The 18,794-nt window shown below is 35.9% G+C and overlaps 1 protein-coding gene and 2 pseudogenes across 2 annotated transcripts; 1 reads left to right on the forward strand and 2 right to left on the reverse strand.

Moving 5' to 3' along the window:
• Positions 1-1,936: 1,936 nt before the first annotated feature.
• Positions 1,937-7,080, reverse strand: LOC120208101 (tubulin gamma-1 chain-like). Of its 2 annotated transcripts, XM_039207458.1 has the most exons (11): positions 6,832-7,079; positions 6,335-6,535; positions 4,655-4,766; positions 4,037-4,437; positions 3,661-3,714; positions 3,489-3,593; positions 3,132-3,206; positions 2,985-3,029; positions 2,687-2,815; positions 2,217-2,321; positions 1,937-2,142 (listed from the first exon to the last, which is right to left on the reverse strand). In XM_039207458.1, the coding sequence occupies exons 1-11, from the start codon at positions 6,958-6,960 to the stop codon at positions 2,074-2,076; spliced, it is 1,425 nt and encodes a 474-aa protein (XP_039063389.1). In that variant the 5' UTR covers positions 6,961-7,079; the 3' UTR covers positions 1,937-2,073. The 2 variants fall into 2 exon arrangements, 1 of the variants encoding a protein (XP_039063389.1); XR_005524267.1 differs by lacking the exon at positions 1,937-2,142 and having other exon boundaries at positions 2,687-2,843; positions 6,832-7,080.
• Positions 7,081-9,351: 2,271 nt separating this feature from the next.
• Positions 9,352-15,154, reverse strand: LOC120208102 (annotated as a pseudogene).
• Positions 15,155-16,246: 1,092 nt separating this feature from the next.
• LOC120208103 lies at positions 16,247-18,742 on the forward strand (annotated as a pseudogene).
• Positions 18,743-18,794: the final 52 nt, after the last annotated feature.

Below are 18,794 nucleotides of genomic sequence, written 5' to 3' on the forward strand. Positions count from 1 at the left end.
TATATTTTTTTTAAAAAAAATTACTTATTCGGTTCATTATGGAATAATGGGTTTCATATGGAAAACTCGAACCGAATTAAAAGAATTGAGACTTTAAATCGAACCGAAAACCGAATCGTATAATGTCAAACCAAATCAAACCGAACCGAATCGTTTTACTCGATTCGTGTCGGTTTTTCGGTTTTCTCGGTTTCGTTGTTCAGTCTACTAAAAATGAAGGAAAAGTGGAAAACTAGGGGAATATGGGTCAGGGTTTTCTTTTCTCTGTATTGTTTTGTTTGTTGGGCCAGACTGTTCATAGGTTGTTTGTTGCTGAGTTGTTCTCTCTTTTCATACCAACCTTTTTCTAAAAATAAAAATTCTAAACGTTATTATTGATACTGTATTAAACGGTTATTACTTCCATTAAGTGCTGATATATTTTAATTATTTTTTCACATGTTTTCAAATAGAAGTTGGTGGTGAAGTTTATAATTTGAGTAATAATATTTTTATCCAAATTTAAGTTGAATTCAAAGGAAAATGAAAATTTACGGTTCTAATGGTAAATTAGGCGAGACTCTCGTGTCAAGTGCAGATTTAGTGGGCATGTTTCACACTATCTTATCGTAAACTTAACGGGATTAAAGATATAGTAGTTTGGATTTGGAAAAGATTTTCAAGTACGATAGAAAGTATTATTTAATTAATAGATTGTGTTAGTTTAATTGTAACTTTAAATTATAGTATTTTTCAAATATTTCACAATTCAATCCTAAATGTGCAATCGGCATTTGCAGTTTGCGTTGTTGGCCGCTGTTGCCAATTGGTCAATAGACGTATGAATTATTGGTACAGCCTCGGGGTGAGTGACTGTTGACTCAAATTCTTTGAATCGGTCCACGACTGGCGTTTTAGTTATATTCAATTAACAGCCCTTTTCAACGTTATCAAACGTTATATCTCATCAGTTGCATTCAGGGACTGGATGAGACAAACCCTCCAAATATCAGTACTCGCTAGTCTAGGTTTCAAGCTTTGACCGTACATTAACATAATTGGGAGCTTCGCACCAGCTCTCATTCAAATATATGCAATCAACGGTTGATGAATAATTTTTAAATCAAAACTAATCATCTGCTGGCCTTGGATACCCTCCTCCAGCTGCCAAGTTTTAAACATTATTCGACAGTTGATAGCCGTCGCTACAGAAAATCCCCATACATGTTCTACATACATAAATAGTTGTCTTCATCCTTCTGCTTATTGCTTTGGGAGTTCAGAGAAATTCAATAAATTATTATTAATAAACAAATGCAGCATGGGTGGGGATGGGACCAGAGTCCAGACCATGGCATAACAACACATGCTATGCTGATTCCATGCACATGGAATGGAGTATAACTTTCTTTTTTCTTTTGAATTAGAATCATATTCCCACTCAAACCATTTTAAATGTGCTAGTAATCCATTCTGTAATCTATCTGTTGGGATAAAACTTCAACCACCACACAGCACAACAAATCCTAGGCATACATATATGGTTATATTAAAATCCAACTCAAACCACGCAGATCCTTTTTTGTGTTATATGAATAAAATCCTAAGATCAAACTCAAAAACAATTACCAAATTACAAGCCACGATGCTATAATCCAAAAACAGAAACAACTGTGTATTTTCTTCACTCAAATACACATATGGTTTTATTAAAAAGATAAATTTACAATACTCTCTCCAGGGTGGTCCTAATATTGATGTGGTGTTCTGTAAAGAAACAAATTCCGGCCAAAGCAAGTAGTTTTCTCATTTTTTTTTTTGTAGAAATATTAACATAATTGCATAGCACAAACAAATACATGAAGGAACCAATGAAAAAAGGGGGGGGTGATATTTTCTTCCATTTTCATTTCAATCCACACCAAAAACTTAAGGCAACGAATGAAAACGACTACAGATTCTAAATCAACTTGCATGTTTTCAAAAGTAATACCACATTTGAAGAACATAATAGTACTACTTTGGCAAACAATGAATCAACCTTACAGATCCTTACCCGAGAAGACTGCACAATTGAGGCTTTACTTATTTCGTTCATACAGCCAAATTTGAATCCAGTGTTCCCGAGACATTTCCTTCTCTACTTAAACTATGCTCAGGATCCTGCATACAACATTGTTATCAGTTACAGCCAAGAGGATCTCAAAAACTGAAGTTTGAGCCAGCTGGGCATATACCTCCACGCCCCATTTGATATAATCTGGTGACTCACAAGCCTTGTATTCATCAACCAAACTTTCAATTATATCCCTTGATTCATCAAACTCAGAAAGATCATTGTCCTGTCCGTGTTGAACGAGATTAGAATAAAAATATCAACATAATGTAATTGCTTTTGTATCCAATTGAAAAATGTATGGCTTTGGAAGCAAATAACAGGCTGCAGAATTAACAATCAAATTGCACTGATTATTTCATTCGTGGAACTCAGATCATTTAACCAATTTATAGAAGTAAGCACATGTTCTTTGTGCAGGTTTACAAATTCATGTAGCTGCCTGTAAATAAACATGTTACACCTTACACGTTTATGCATAAAATTCATGCATGCAGATGCTTGCATTACATGTTCATATAAACACGCACAAAAGCATAGTGACGGCTGTGCTGTATAAATTAGAAAGTGGGTGAAACGCTGGTAACTCACAGCAAACATTGGGAACTTCCGATAATTGTCAAGAAATGCTTGCTTCTTTCTCAATTTCTCATACTGGCTTAAACATTTGCTGAAGAGGTGTCTGATGCTAGTATGACTTGCTAGCATGAGGCCACTCACCTGAAGAATGCAAATGCCTTTGTTTATTCTTTCTTGATTTTCTCTCCAACCAAAGGGCCATTTTTAAGGAGATAGAAAAACAATGCTCAAAGTTGTTACCAATAAATTCAGACCAAAAAAAGGAAAAATAAGAGATCTAAACTCCAAAAGATAAGAACTAGAATTGTACCCTATGGGCAGTCTGGACATACGGGGACTTTCTAGAAAGAGCAACCTATAGAAACACCAAAATAACAAATGGGTCACGTAAGTCCAGAAATCATACGAAAAAAATGATAGACCATAGTGATGACAATTGCTTCAACGATCAATAAACCTGAATACTTGCTGGGCCCCATTCAATAAAATTTACTAGCTTTCTTTCACGAATCCTCTGTAGACTTTCATGCACCTGTAAAACAAGGGAAATTATTTAATACTAGAAGCTCAAACCATTATGAATAGATGAAACAAAACCTTTATCCCCACATAAAAAAAGGTGGTAGGCAAAACTTAATGTTGACCTTTGAATCCATAACCATTAACAACTAACAAGAAATCTTATCAACATTAATACTTCTTAAGAATAAAGAATGAAATGTATAATTTTGTTATACAAAATTTAAATGTCAGACTTGAGAGATATATTTCATGTAAAAGCTATATCATTTCTAATAAAAATAATTTACCATACCTGAGTAGGATCTACTTCTCCCTGAATGATATTCAGTATTGAAATATACTTTGATTGGCTAGCTTCTTTTGTACGTGCATAAGAGGAAACCATAATATTTTTTGTCTGCAAGGAACCATATGGTCAGAAAAATGCAACCTATTTTGAAACAAGTACAAGCTACATATCTCACCTGGAGAAGTCTTCTCATAACATCAAGCACCGTAGTTTTACGGATCACATTGGCCTTCCAAGAAGAGAAACACAGGCATCAGACCACACTGAATAATATTTCTTTGCTAGAATAACAAGACTAAAAAAAATAATTTATGACTGATGATGCATCCTGAGATGACCAAGACCAAGTTAAAAAAAATAAAAGATATGGAATTATGACGCTTCAGCTCTCTTTTTCACCCCAAACATTATGGAAGAGTAAGCAAACCAATTATAGACATAATTGTATGAAGGCTCTAATTAACTCTTAGAATAACTGCAAGGAGCAGTATATCAGAAATCACAATCAACCACAAAGTTAAAATTACAAACAACACGAGTATTCAACTTACCTGGCGCTCCACTGTAAGGGGTGTGTATCCCGTCATAAGAAAATGACATCTCGGTGTTGGAATTAAAGAGGCAAGAAGACCAACCAGATCATTGTTCATGTAACCTGGATACCGCAATGTAGTTGTGCTTGCAGACATCACAGTGGAGACCAAAGAATTTGTTTGAGAAAATGTAGGATTACTTAGATGTAAACGCTCTACAGCAATTCTATTGAGTGCAGTGTTGTCAAGAACAACAACACAATCAGCATTTAATGTTAGTCGCTTGAGTGTCAAAAGTGAATTGTAGGGTTGGACAACCACATCACTAGTCTCCATCTGGTTAGGAAATACACTATAAGTCTGGACCAGCTTCTTGCTGTAGCGGTCATTCAAAGCCTCCAACAGATAGGAACCCATACCTTCATTGTCGATGAGAGCAATCAAGTTGCAACCAAATCAAAGTCTTCAAGAAAGTTTCAGTAATTTAGTTGAAGACACTACTACTACCGGGGTCCTGATTTTTGTAGCTAAATGAAACAACCATGTCCAGACATATATAAAACAAAAAGAGAAATAAGCTTAAAATAAGTAATTAAAAATGATGAATATTAAAGTATGAAGATAAAAGGAGGAAACCTGAGCCTGTCCCTCCGGCAATTGAATGGCATAGAACAAAACCCTCAAGACTGTCACTTCCATCAGCTTCTCTGTCAATCATGTCCATTATATCCTCTTCAACACCCTTTCCCTGTTTGAAAATCCAGATTAAGGAATTGGAGTTTGATAAAAGATCATTAACACATAACCTTGGTTTTAAAAAGCGTAAAGCGCCCTAAAGCGCCTAGGGTCCTAGATGCCGAAACGCTAAGCGCTAAGCAAAAGTGCTCGCTTTATGCACACGAAGCGCCAGAAAGGCCGAAATTCACAAAAAATACAGCATATTTATAAATTATCTTATAAATAATTAAATATCAAAGTGTCAATGAATATATTCAAAACTTATAAGTACTTAAACACCAAAATATAATTCTCAATTTACTTATAAGTTATAAACACTTAAATACTTATATACCATTAACCATACGACTATACGAGCATATTAATCTCAAAAGATGGTCTACACCAAAAGTAGTCTAAATTGAGATGAACAAAAGTATTTTTCTAAACCCTCAATTCCTTATAACTAAAAATCCTCTAAATCGTCATCGTCATCAACTCGGACAACACCATCTCCTTCATCACTAGACACTCCAATATCTTCTTCCATCTCATCTTCATCAACTAAGCATCTACGAGATGGTCTACTAGAGATAGGATTATGAGCAGGAGATTTTCCTTTATCATTTCTCGATGGTCCGGCTCCATCATTCACTACTTTTGATGCTCTAGTTAGATAACTAGGCTCATATGCACCGGAAGCGTTAGCAACATCACTCCATGTCAAATCCTCACCAACAAACATCGCCTCATCATCATCTTCATCATCTACCATTCTTCCCATCAACCACTCATTGCTCTCATCAATATCTTGCAAAAGAATGGGATCGGTCTCCTTACTTTTAGCTCGGCGCTCCAAGGCACGATTGAATTTCACAAACACCATGTCATTCAATCTAGATTGTACCAATCTATTTCGTTTCTTAGTGTGAAGCTCCAAGAAAAAAACCAAAACTGGATAATCTAAACTAAAAGCCGATCTAAGCCTGATAATCTAATAGCCCGCTAAACCCTAAACAAGCCCAAAAATCGTATCTGCTAAAGCCCAGAATCGTATCTTCTAAACTCGCGATTAAGCGCCGATTACTACCGCTTAATGAATTCGTGGTGCTTTTGCTATGCTGAAGCGCCAGGGGCCTCGCTCGAGTCGCTTAGCGCTTTAACCACGCTTAAGCGGCGCTTTTTTAAACTAAGCACATAACACATACAAGTCATATGACTCATGTCAGATTTTTCCATAAAAGTTTGCAATCTACACTATCTATAAAAAGAAGGAAAAATGAATATAGAATTGAAAAAGGAAAAACCAGTAACCTCAACAATTCATGAAAGAACATGTTAATTTATTCTATTCTGCTGTCAGTAACAGTTACATTTACTTGAAATTACAATCACATGTTTCTAACCAGTAACCATAATTGTTTCTGACTGATGCTTGAAACATACTATAATTATGGAGAATGGAGATGAAATTGACAGGAAACAAAAGTTGAAAACTACTCGAATAGGATCACCAAAAGCGTAAAGGTCCAAGCCCCAATGAATTTATACATTAACGAAACATCACTAAAATGCAAAAGATAACGGATGTGAGCCTACCTGATGATATCCACTTGCCCAGTTGTTTCCAGCACCTCCACCATGATCAGAAACAAAAATGTTTTCGTGATTGTAGAGATTTTTGTATTCACTATTTTGAATTCCATTGATTACTCTAGGTTCCAAATCAACGAGTAAAGCACGTGGGATATAATGTTGATCGTCAGCTTGGTAGAAAAAGACATCTTTCCTGTCACCTCCCTGCATCATCCGTGCCGAGAAAATTAAGACGGGGATACTGATGTTTAACTAGCAAGAACCGACTCACTTATACCACACATAAAATCGCCTTAATATCAACAAATTAAGAGTTAAGCTATCCCTAATGGAGACTTCAAGGCCTAATCTGACTGATTAGAGCGCACGCACATTTCAAAATCATCATATGCATTTAATTATGAATAAAACTACAATTAAATAGAAAGAAATCAACATGAATTTCCATTATTAACTGCAAACTGAAGCTTTAAAGCAGAAAACAATAACAATAAAAAAACCTGAGTAGCGAAATCTTCAAGAATGCCTTCTTTGCTGATGCCGTGTTCGAGGCAAAGCTGTTTCCAAAACTCCATTCCGATCTGGTTCCCACATTGTCCCACCTGCAGCGTTATGATTTCTCTCGGCATTTCTTTTTTCTCTTTTCCTTTCTCTTGTAACTAGGGCTTAGATCGGAAGGCGCACAAAAAGGGCCTGGCGCCAGACGCTTTTTGAAAGAGGGAAAAAAACAGAAATGATGGAAAGAGATGCCTTTGAGCCTTTTATATGTAGCAGTGATTGGTACTAACAAAGTAACAGTGTATATCTAAGATGCGCCGGCTTGTTTTTGCCTTGGTAGATTCTAACGTACGCCTCCAATCTTCTCTGTTGTTTGCCTCTACGTGAAATCAAATGGTCCTTCTGGGGGTTTTATGATATTGGATTTTCTCTCTTTTAATGGAATCCAAAAGTCCACACTGGGCCTTGGCCAGTCTTACTGTGTACATTTTACTTAACTATTTGGGTTCAATAAGCTTAAAGGCAGATTCATTAATTGATTAAGTAATTAAAGATACTTATATATATTTTATTTTGTATGAATTTGAATTCTAATATTTACCTTGAGAATGCAATACATATTCACTTAATAAAAAAAATTACAAGGCAAACAAACTAAATTTGCACACATCTTGTAATGTAAACTCCACATCATCGGTCTCGTTAAATTTTGAACGGAAAATGCCGAATTAAAACCTAAATTAAACGTTAGGTAGAGTTTAAAAAATAAAATTTAATTACTAAAGCAGATCAAAAAAGATGATTTAGGTATTAAATGTGGACTTTACCCATTTTAAAATTATACATCAATAATGAAACAGGATTGGTGATAAAATATAATGCCCAATTAATGAATGATAGTAAACATGATAACATCCGTTCCACCCTTCTATGGATAGTCCATACTCTTCAAGCAAACAATCAAGCTTCCATTCTTGCATGACCTCGTAGTCAGTCACCTTTCGTGTACCTTGGGTAGTGCAGTCGCATCTGGAAGTGGTTGCTCCAGTGTGGTTTTTTAGGTGAATATAGTATATAGTTGGGCAAGCAAAGCAACTAAAGGTGTTAAAATGGTTAATTCGACCACTAATCAAATCAAATTTTCATTAATTGAATTAACTAACCGAATTTATTTCTTTAAGCATTAACCGAACTAAACTTTTTTTGAAAATATTAACCGAACTGAATAAAATTCAGCTATCTCGGTCGATTAACCGAATTAACAAAAAAAAAATTAAATATTTTTAATTATACTAATTTGAGTATAATAGACATATTTTTTATTTGGGTTAAAATTTAATTAGGTATTGATAATTTAACAAGTCTAGTGTGATTAAAAAAAATAATTGAGTTTTAATTCTTAATGAGTTTGAGGTTAAAATATGTATTTAATATAATTAATATTTAATAATTTTGGTTAATTTGATTAATTAACCGATTTCGAATTAAATTCACCGTTAACCGAATGTAAAAAAATATTAATTATTTTTAACCGAACTGATTCGGTGACCGACTAAATTAACCGAACTAATTCGATTTGATCGGTTAATTAAGTTAAAGTTGAAAATGAACACCCCTAAAAGCAACTTGGTTGTGGCCTTTCTATGGAGGAATTAGAGGGGTACGTAATGGAATTAGGAGTAGGGATGGCAATGGGTCGGGTCGGGTCGGGTTTTTGGGCCACCCGACCCGAGAAGAAAGGGTTTTTCATCCGTGACCCGACCCGACGAAATTAAGGTTTCACCCGACCCGACCCGAATAATAAAAAAATTTTATTCAATGAAAACAGACTTAATTGAAAAAAATTATATATGGAGGGACATTATTATAATTATCCCTAAATATATATGATAACATTATATATATTTTTCGGGTCGGATTTTTTCACCCTAAACCCGACCCGACCCGACCCGAACAGCACATTTAAAAAAAACCCGACCCGACCCGAACCCGAATTTTTTTAAAAAAATACGACCCGATCGGGTCGAGTCGGATCGGAACCCGTCGGATTCGGGTTGAGTTGCCATCCCTAATTAGGAGCCAGCACCTTTCCCGACCTGCCGGCATGTACCAAGTAAGGTCGGCAATATCCTTGACAATGGAAGCAATGCTGCATCATTGGATCTGCATATAGATTTTTCATTTAATTTCATCTAATTAAAGGTAAACTCCGACATAGAGTTGCCGGAAAGGTTGATCCCATAATTTGTTTTCAATCTCCATAGTCATTCAAATTAAATGCAACTTTCACCTAATTACACTCCAAATCTTCTACGCCACATATCAACTCCATTATTAAGAACTTGAATAACAGCACTCAATACCCTCCTTGAAACGATTTGTGCCGACCACTGGTCACTGCATTGTTGTTACCAGAGGCTCAGTCAAGTGCTTTCAGTATAGTTTGCTTTTATTAATCCAGTGCAAGAATGCATAATTCTCTTCCCAACTAACTGTTAACGTCTCGGCATGAAATGGCAGTATACCTCACAAAAAAAGAGAGAAATGATCTTCATTTGAATGAATGTTTAGCAAACAAGGTTTTTCCTCATAATTCAAATGAGAAAATGCTCAGTTTCAAGTAATCAAACAAGACGGCCTGACCTTGTTAGCAGGAATCACTTTAGTGTTGTATGTTCAGCTGTAAAAAAATCTTACTAAATTCTTAATTGATGACTTCCAATTGGTAAGAGAAAATCTGTCAATAAATTCTATGTCCTTTTATAGGAGAATCACAAAAGAATTACATACTTAGGAAAAGATGTTGATGGCCATGAATCTGTTTTATGATCAACTGGGATATTGACAAGGCTCTCTGGATCTGATTTAACTGTTGGAGGCAAGTCAACAAGCATACTTGGAGGCGCAAAGCACATATGTGATGACATCATGCAAATAATGATTCCCAAGAAAAGCTGCAAGAATGCCAAGAAAAGAAAAAAAGCAATCAAAAGTTAATTGCCAAACATAACTGGCAGCGCAACTGTAGGAGCCCTGAAAAAGGCTTCTGTATGATTGAAGAACTATTTTCACATAAAACAACTGAAACAGGCAGGATAACCCCTAAATTACTTGACAAGTTGATAAAATACCGGATTATCTGTGTCTGTGTGTGGAGCATTTCTTGTTAACCGTGAAACTAAAACTAAAAGCACAACAAAACATAAATTTAACACCAACATCCAGGTTTGGAACACTATGACAATAACACAGTTAGGCACCAAATTAGGGGATTGGTATCTAATTCAGACCATCATTGATAAAACAATCTGGACTGTGTGTGAGACGGCATTTTTCACTAACAATGAAACTCAAAGCCGAAAAGAAAATAAATATAATGGCTACATCCAGGTAGACTTGCCCATCAAACGGAGCATCAGGGCCAAAAAAATTTCACTTCCCTTGCCCATGTCCAGTCCAAAAGCCTGTACTACCGTTATACAACACTAAAGTATTAACAAAGGGCTTTATAATCTTATTTGTACATTTTTTACAATTAAATTTAACTAAAATTTATCTTTTATTTAATGAATAGTAATTTGGGCTTGAATTGAAAAAAGTTTCCAAAGGTAGTTCAACCCTTGGACATGCCTAGATCCTGGATGAATATTATATCACAATAACACGTTCAGATATCAAATTAAGGGCTGGATATCTTGTTAAGACTGCAGCAAGGAAGCCTACCTGAAGTGTTGGCTTGAAACTGAAGAGGAACACAGATAGAACCATTGTCAATACCATGGCCATCGACTTAGAATACACCAGAATGAATAAGTAAAATCACAAAAAGAAAAAGTGGAATCATATCCAAAATTTCAAACCATCACACAGCAACTCAGAATTTATAAGCATACACATCAAGGAGAAAACTCCAGGATCAGAAATAAAACACAAAAAGTCTATTGACAATATGACATTCACTAACAGACAACCACACACATAAACAAGAATAGTTAAAAGGAAGGTACCTTAACTATATTGTCAGCATATTTCATTATCCATGAAATCAAAAGCCCACAAGAACCTAGATTTAGCACAACCATCCAAGTTGTGAAGCTGTACCCAGTAAACAGCCGTTGCCACCAAGGCCCTCTCTCAAATTCATCTCTAAAATCATCGAATACAAGCCGTGCCATGTTGAAGATTGCACCAAATCTGGAAGAACGTCAAATTGGAATTAATCAACCAGCACTCATGCCAATTACTTTGAATGGATAGAATTAATACACATAAAATGGTAACATATAAGAATAGAAAAACAAACTAGGCAAAAGATATTTAATATTCAAAGTAATATTTCCTCGAATAACAAGGCAACGAAAACTTTGTGCACGCACGCACACACACAACATCAACAACAACAACAATAGTACTAATAATAAAGAAGAAGAAAGGAACCTACGTGTACAACTGTACATTATGCCAGTATAAGCTATCGTTGTTCTTCTTCATCAAGAACTCCGTGTACACAGCCAATGCCGAAAGACAAGCAGACAAAATTCCTAACATGTATCCTTGAATTGGTGCCGAGAAGAGGGAATCACTTGAATCCTCTCCACATCCTTTGACCTTAATAAAGATAAAAAAGAAGGATAATCTGAATTGTGAAAGCTATGTTTATCCTTCAGTAAATTATTAACAGAAAAAGGCTCACACCAAAAGAAAACAAGAGGTTTTAAAATTTTCAAGGAGATAGGCTACTTTAAGTGCATATGTCATTGACCCTAATGAGATAAAACAGCTTCCTACAAATAGATGTTGCATTCTTAACCAAGTTGTTGCTCGTTGCCATTCTGTAACACCCCCAACCCATATTCGACCCGAATACGAGTCCGAGGTGTCACATTGACTTTTCAAAACATTTACTTGTATAAAATAGTGAGTAATTTAAAACTTTTATAACATATAACTTATTCAAAACTTTTACAAAACTATTCAGAGCTTATACAATATATTCTTTTGAATACATGCCAACTAGAACTTTATATATTAAAATACATATTATTCACCTCTCTTCTGATCTGACCTTCAGTAAGGAGAACTGACCTGTCTTGTTCCACATTGCTCTTTACTCTTCTTGAAACCTACGTGTAAATCACTTACACGCTAAGTCTATGACTTAGTGAGGCAATAAACATATAATGTAAACTATAACTTGTAATCATGCATGAACAATTACTGCTATCACATCATACTCAAACATATATTCATTCATATTTCTATTCTCTTGTTTATATGATCTATTATGTTCATATCATATATCTTATAACATATAAAATAATCACTAACACACATATATCATATCATATAATTCATATCACAAAACACATACATATATCACATACATTGTATTCAATGTTATCTCTTATTAGCCCATGTACACCTGTGAGAACTGTAGATATATGAGTCTATTGAGGTTGTGCACTATGTTGTCACCACAGCTCGTAAGGGGTCCCACTTGGGGCTATGAAATTTTGTCCCGAAGGACCACTATGAAATATCCCGTAGGATCACTGTATGTCCCGAAGGACCGCGTAGACCCTCGACTCTTGGCATGCCAACTATACCTATAGCTCTCGTATCATATAACATGGGCATTTTTACTTATATCATTTCACATATACACTTTCATATCACATGCCATATAAGCTCATAGCTTCTTTCACATATACATGTAGTCACATAGCTTCTTTTCATATTCTCATAGGATCACATAGTTCATATCTTATACTTTGTTTTCTCATGTTCACATATATCATGTCATATGGCTCATATCTTTCTCATGCAGTCACATAGTTCAGTTTCACATATGTTCATATATATACATTACATAGCACATACTTCTCATAACATTACATTCAAAAGCATGTCAACACATATAATCATGCATACATATAATTCATGTCATTCATATACGTATAATCATATATTCATGCATTCTAACATAGGAAATAGACTTGTCGCAAGTCTTGTTTCCATTTAGCACCATAAACTAATTAATATGCACTCACCTTGGCCTCACTAAGTTCCAATCCCATTTATGATTCATTTCTTTCGATCGAATCTTAACTTGATAGTCGTCCCAGAACTTGTTCGTGCTCGATATCTATATAATCATACATTGATACATATTAGTATCCAATTGATATATTCTAATCTATCATTCTTAGACCAAAAGAAAGGTCTAATTCTATTTTCCCTTGAAGTGCATCGGTACATTCTACAGTGTATCGATGCATCCCTTAACATGTGCATCGATGCACTACCCATGCATCGGTACACAAATCACTTTCGATGTTTCAATCTTAAGGGGGTGCATCGATGCACTCCTTATGCATCGATGCACTCCTTATGCATCGATGCACTCCTTATGCATCGATGCACTGATTGCATTCGATGTTCATTTATTTGAGAGTGCATCGATACACATTGAAGATGCATTGATGCACACAACCCAGAAATTCCATTTAAGCCCGAAAATTCTTACTTTGTCCTCAAATTCTTCTTATTAACCCCTCCTTATGCCTTAAAACTCATCTATACATATGTAAACCTTCTTATAACACTATTACACTTCATATCCCTCATAATTCACCATAATTCTTGAATCAAAGAATTTCATCAAATTTTTCATGTGTTCTTAATTCAATTCTATCACCTTTAACTTCTTAATTAACCCTTTGACAAGTCAAATTTAACTTCAAATTCTGTTAACTCCTTCTATTTCAATAATTCACTTAAAAACTCATTTTTCTTAATCTCTTATAACTTGTTCATTTTGGAGTTTTAGGTCACCATAAATCTTCCCTTACTCTTTCTTATCACTCAAGAATCAAAAGAAACCAAAAGATTAAAGAAACAAGCAAATTAAATCCAACTCACCTTATACACGAAGACACGGGAAGAAGAAGAAACTGAACTCCATCTCTCCAGAATTTTCTTTCCCATTTACACGTGGTTATCTCTTTTATAAAGAGATAAAAAAATCTTTCTTTGCAAAGACCAATTTACCCTTACTTCCTTACATATTTACCAAATAATCCTCAAAATATTCCTAATTAAGTCTATGAACTTTCAGATATTTCGAAATTAGACTTTAAATTTTCAAAACTTCCATTTTAGTCACTTGCTCTAATTTTGGGATGTTACACATTCCTTCAGATCCCCCTCTTCTTTTTTTTCTTTCATTTCTTAAAATTTCATCAATGCATCAAATTTAGTAAAGCGTTTGTTCACTTTACTACTAGCAAAGAAATTATTACATTAACTACTTCCATCTTTTTTCTTATTTAAGCACTTTATACTTGTTCCAGATCCGGTAAAACCATTGCTCAGTTTCTCAATTCTCACACGGGATTCAAGTTTGAGAGGCCAAAATACATTAATTTTCCAACATAAAACAATTTAAACCATCCATAACTTTTTTCTTGAATCACAAGTCAATGTAGCACAAACCACCGTACAATACATATATGGTTTAATTAGACAACTTGAGTACCTGCCTCAAAGTTGTTCCAACAGCCAATAGAATGATCGCCATCCACTGTAGATTAGAAAGCTTCTTCTTAAGAAACAACCTAAATCATGAAGCAACAGCATCTGCTAACTCAAAAGAACACTATCAACATCGAATGCTGCTAGGTACATTAAAAGAGAGTTCAAACACAAGACTGGTGGTAGTACCTGAATAAAATTCCAGTATTGAAAATCTTCAAGTTGCCCATTATCTGGTGCGTGGAAGTATCGACATACATAAGAGTAGCGAATTGGACATTATTATGGATTAAGTAAATGACAGATGGAATAGGGAACAACCGAACAGTTCTCCAATCCGTTTTCATTTTCGGAGGAGGCGATTTCTTACACTCTCTCCATAGAAAAACACTTGATACAATAAGCTGTAACAAAAACAAATCAATACGAAATTAACAATCCATTTTCAGATCTAAAACTAAGAAAGTTCCATGGAAAACCTTAAAAACCTCAGCAAGGAAAGGAACGGTGGCGTAATCATATTTATATTCACCATTCTTTGCGATAGTGTTGTCTGTATCCCCTGTCAAACATTAGAATTTATTTATATCTAATCGTTACTCTAAGTGATTAGGGTTAAGGATTTGAGGGAGGAGAGCACGGAAATTCATGGGAGTGCGAAAAGTAAAATGGAGGAGGTGGATTAAACTATTGAAGTTTGAAGTAAAAGAAAAGAAAAACACTGACCTGAGAACTGGTGAGGACGGTGAGGAGAAAAGCCACAAAGTACCGCTTCATTTTCACTTCTTCCAATCCGCGGGAATCATATCATCTAGTTCTAGAGCGCACCGAGTACTGCGACAGTGAGAGAGCGCCCGAGCGGTGATCAGTTCATAGAATCAAAACGCCGTCGTATTTGTGCATCCACGTTTTTATCAGTGATTGGGCAGGCTGCATATGTCATTTCTTCTGTTGGGTCATTAGAATGGTGGGTTGGCAGTGGCCCTTCCCTTGGGGGATGGATAACTCAATTTTCTTTTGGTAAAAGGACCTCCTAGGTCCCTCTAAATTTTCAAAATTAGGTAAATCGGTCCCTCATAAACAAAAGATACGCAAATATTGTGGGTTATTGTTTTTTAGAATTGGTGCCAAATTGATATAATTTATAAATTTGGAGAGTTAAATATGTTGTAATGTCATTCGGATTGATGTAAAATAGAGAGAAACATTAACATCCTAATCAATTGTCCTTAGTTGCTTATTTTTCAGAATTAATAGGGACTAAATTGCTTCCTTTGTAGAGGACCGATTTATCCAATTTTAAATTTAGATGTCTTTTCACTTTTCTGTTAAAGTACTGCTAGGTCCCTCTATTATGGGGATTGTATTAATTAAGTCCATGTACCATCAAATGGATCAATTTAGTCCTATTGTAAGATTGATTGGACCTCGTTCCTGGAAACGCGTAGTCAACTTACAACGAGGAACATCGAAATCATTGCCACCCAATCTAACAAGTGCTTCGTGTCGGTTCCTCGTCGAAAGCAACTCGGAGTTCAATCACCGCCAAACTCAATTTCCCCTGCTAACAGAAACACCTAGTAATAACATTCTTTGACATCTCTTTCAATAACACGTACATGGTCTCGATTTTGGAGTTTTTGAGTTCTTTTTGCTGAATTTCGATTCATACATGACGGAAACTACCGGTTCTGAGATATGGCTGGCAATGACATTCTCTATTCTAAACAAAGCTTTGAATTCTTTTATGTTGTTCTGAAAGTTTCTTTCACTTTCCTTTATCTAAATGGAAGCCATTTCTGCCTGTTTTTCTATGGTAAGCGACGCCATGCCTAATCTTCACATCTGTTTCATTTGATTCTTTTTTTTAAAAAAAAAAAATCGTATTCATCATGAACCTGATTATTGCATATACCTTCTTTTGGTAGAGCCTCCTGGTTTCAGACCAAAATGGAGCAATTCCGCCAGATAGGGGAGGCTTTAGGAAGTTTAAAGGCGTTAATGGTTTTCAGAAAACAACATCCAAATCAACCAGAGGCAATGCGTTTTGTTGCTCGATATGCTCGATTTTGCGTGCAAAACGATATCCGAAGAAATGAAAGAGAACCTGAAATTTGAAGAAAGGAGCATGAAATGGAAGGTTCTTGAAATGCCATTGAAGGAGCTCCACAGGATTTTCAAAGAAGGGGAAATCTACATCAAGGAAATCTTGGAAACCAAAAACTGGTGGCTTAAAGCAGTATCTCTCTATCAGAATTCGGACTGCGTTGACTTACACATCCATAACTTGCTTTCCTGCATTCCGGTTGTTATTGAAGCAATCGAATCCGCGGCCAAACTGTCGGATTGGGAACAAGATGAAATGCAAAAGAAGAAACGGTTGTACTCAAACAAGTACCATAAAGAATGGATCGATTCTCAACTTTTCCAATGGAAATTTGCAAAGCAGTACCTTGTTACTCAAGATTTTTGCGATAGGATCGACAGTGTTTGGAAAGAAGATAGGTGGATCCTTCGCAACAGAATCCAGGAAAAGGAAAAATTAGGGTTTTGAAAGCAGGAGAGAAATCTTGCAGATTTGCTTTCGAGAAACTTAGATAGTTCACAGCCATTGAAGGAGAAGCTTTTACCGAGTTCGATCCTACTAGGATCGAAGCAGTATCATGTTAGAAGGCGGCTCGGAAATCGGAATCAATACAAGGAAGTGAACTGGTTAGGTTAAAGCTTTTTTATTATACACATATCTGCAGATGTAGAAGCTGTAGCTTCTGATATTTCTTCATTATTCTCTCTTTCCCACCCAAACATATTGCATTTCCTTTGTGGAATCACCGATGATGAAAGGAAGGAATGTCTTTTGATCATGGAACTAAATAAAAGTCTCTACGACTGCCTAAAAGAGACTTGCAGCCCGAAAAAGCGATCATCGTTTTGTCTTCCTGTTGCTGTTGATCTAATGCTTCAGATTGCTAGGGGAATGGAGTATCTACACTCAAATAAAATCTACCATGGTGATTTAAATCCTTCCAGCATTCATGTTAAGTTGAGAGGAATGTCTCCGGCAGGGTTCATGCAGGCAAAAGTTTCGGGATTCGGTTTGTCTTCCATACTGCAAAAGAGCACAGACAAGAACCATAATGAACCGCAGTTGTTCATTTGGCATGCGCCAGAGGTTCTAGAGGAGCAAGAACAACCAGCAAGTAAAAGGAATTTCAATTTAGAGTTCACTGAAAAAGCAGATGTGTATAGCTTCGGAATGATCTGCTTTCAGCTTCTAACTGGAAAAGTTCCATTCGAAGATAGCCATCTTCAAGGGGACAAATGGGCCGAAACATAAGGGTTTCCTTTCAAGCCACCAAAGCCTATAACAAACCTGATCAAGAGATGTTGGCATGTTGATCCGGCTCAAGGCCTAGCTTCCATCTGTGTGCAGAATTCTTCGGTATTTAAAGCGGCCACTTCTAATGAAACCTGATTATAATCACCAATCGGAGTTGCCGTTGCAGCTGGTGGATTACCATGAAATTGATTCAAGGCTTAAATGGATGTTCCCTGTATGGGAAGCTTCCAAGACAGTATCGGCATCACAAATCCCTTTTCAGATGTTTATATTGAAAAAGGAAAAACCAGGATCTACTCACAAAGACACTTCAGAATCAGGAAGTGACAGAAAATTTAGTGGCGACGAAAACGTCACTACCGACGAGCCTACTTGTCAGCAACTGAGAGGTCCATGCCTTCACCTGAATCACCGCGAAGGATACGTACTACACAGAATAAATCTCCAGATATTAAAGCAAAACAGCCAGGAATTGACCACATTCTTGAACTTTATTTTTCATGCTTTTCCTCTTGAATCATAAGGCGCAACACCAATTTATTGTTTCATGTCAAAATTTAAACACTGCAATTCATGCTGACAACCGGCTTCTTCTTTTCTAGAAAACCATCTCTCAGTGAGCCCCAGATACAGAAAGAGTTCAGAAAACCAGCTCTTAATGAGTCCCAGACACAGAAAGAGTCCGGGAAGCCAGCACTTAACGAGACCCAGAACACGAAGAACAAATCCCGGTCATGTCTCTGATTCCGAGCTCATCACCTAGCCTTTTCAACACGACGACAAGTTTGATCTAGTTTACACTGATGAAATTCTTTGCCAGATCAATAATTACAAAAATCCAAGTCCAACTAAGAAGAAAAAGAGTGGCAACGATGGGATTCAAACACCAAAAAAAAAAACTCGGAACAACTGCTCAGAGCTTGTTGAATTTTCAAAGTTTAAGGGAAGAACATGTGAAGCTTGGACTGGCTAACACCTTACACCTGTAAATTTAGCATGTGTACTGAATTGTCATGGTCTTTGATATATGAAATATAAACATTTTTTCGCTACAACTTTAGCAGAAATTCAGTAATGTTCAACAAAAAGCAT

This window comes from Hibiscus syriacus, unplaced genomic scaffold, assembly GCF_006381635.1.
Source record: "Hibiscus syriacus cultivar Baekdansim isolate YM2019G1 unplaced genomic scaffold, ASM638163v2 tig00015910_pilon, whole genome shotgun sequence".
NCBI classification, from domain to species: Eukaryota; Viridiplantae; Streptophyta; class Magnoliopsida; order Malvales; family Malvaceae; genus Hibiscus; species Hibiscus syriacus.

Coding starts and splice junctions, on each gene's coding strand:
- LOC120208101 (XM_039207458.1), bottom strand. CDS start 6,960: ATGCCGAGAGAAATCATAACGCTGCAGGTGGGACAATGTGGGAACCAG. Junction 3,594..3,660: donor TTATGAGAAGACTTCTCCAG/GTGAGATATGTA, acceptor GGTTCCTTGCAG/ACAAAAAATATTATGGTTTC. Junction 3,030..3,131: donor GGGGCCCAGCAAGTATTCAG/GTTTATTGATCG, acceptor GTGTTTCTATAG/GTTGCTCTTTCTAGAAAGTC.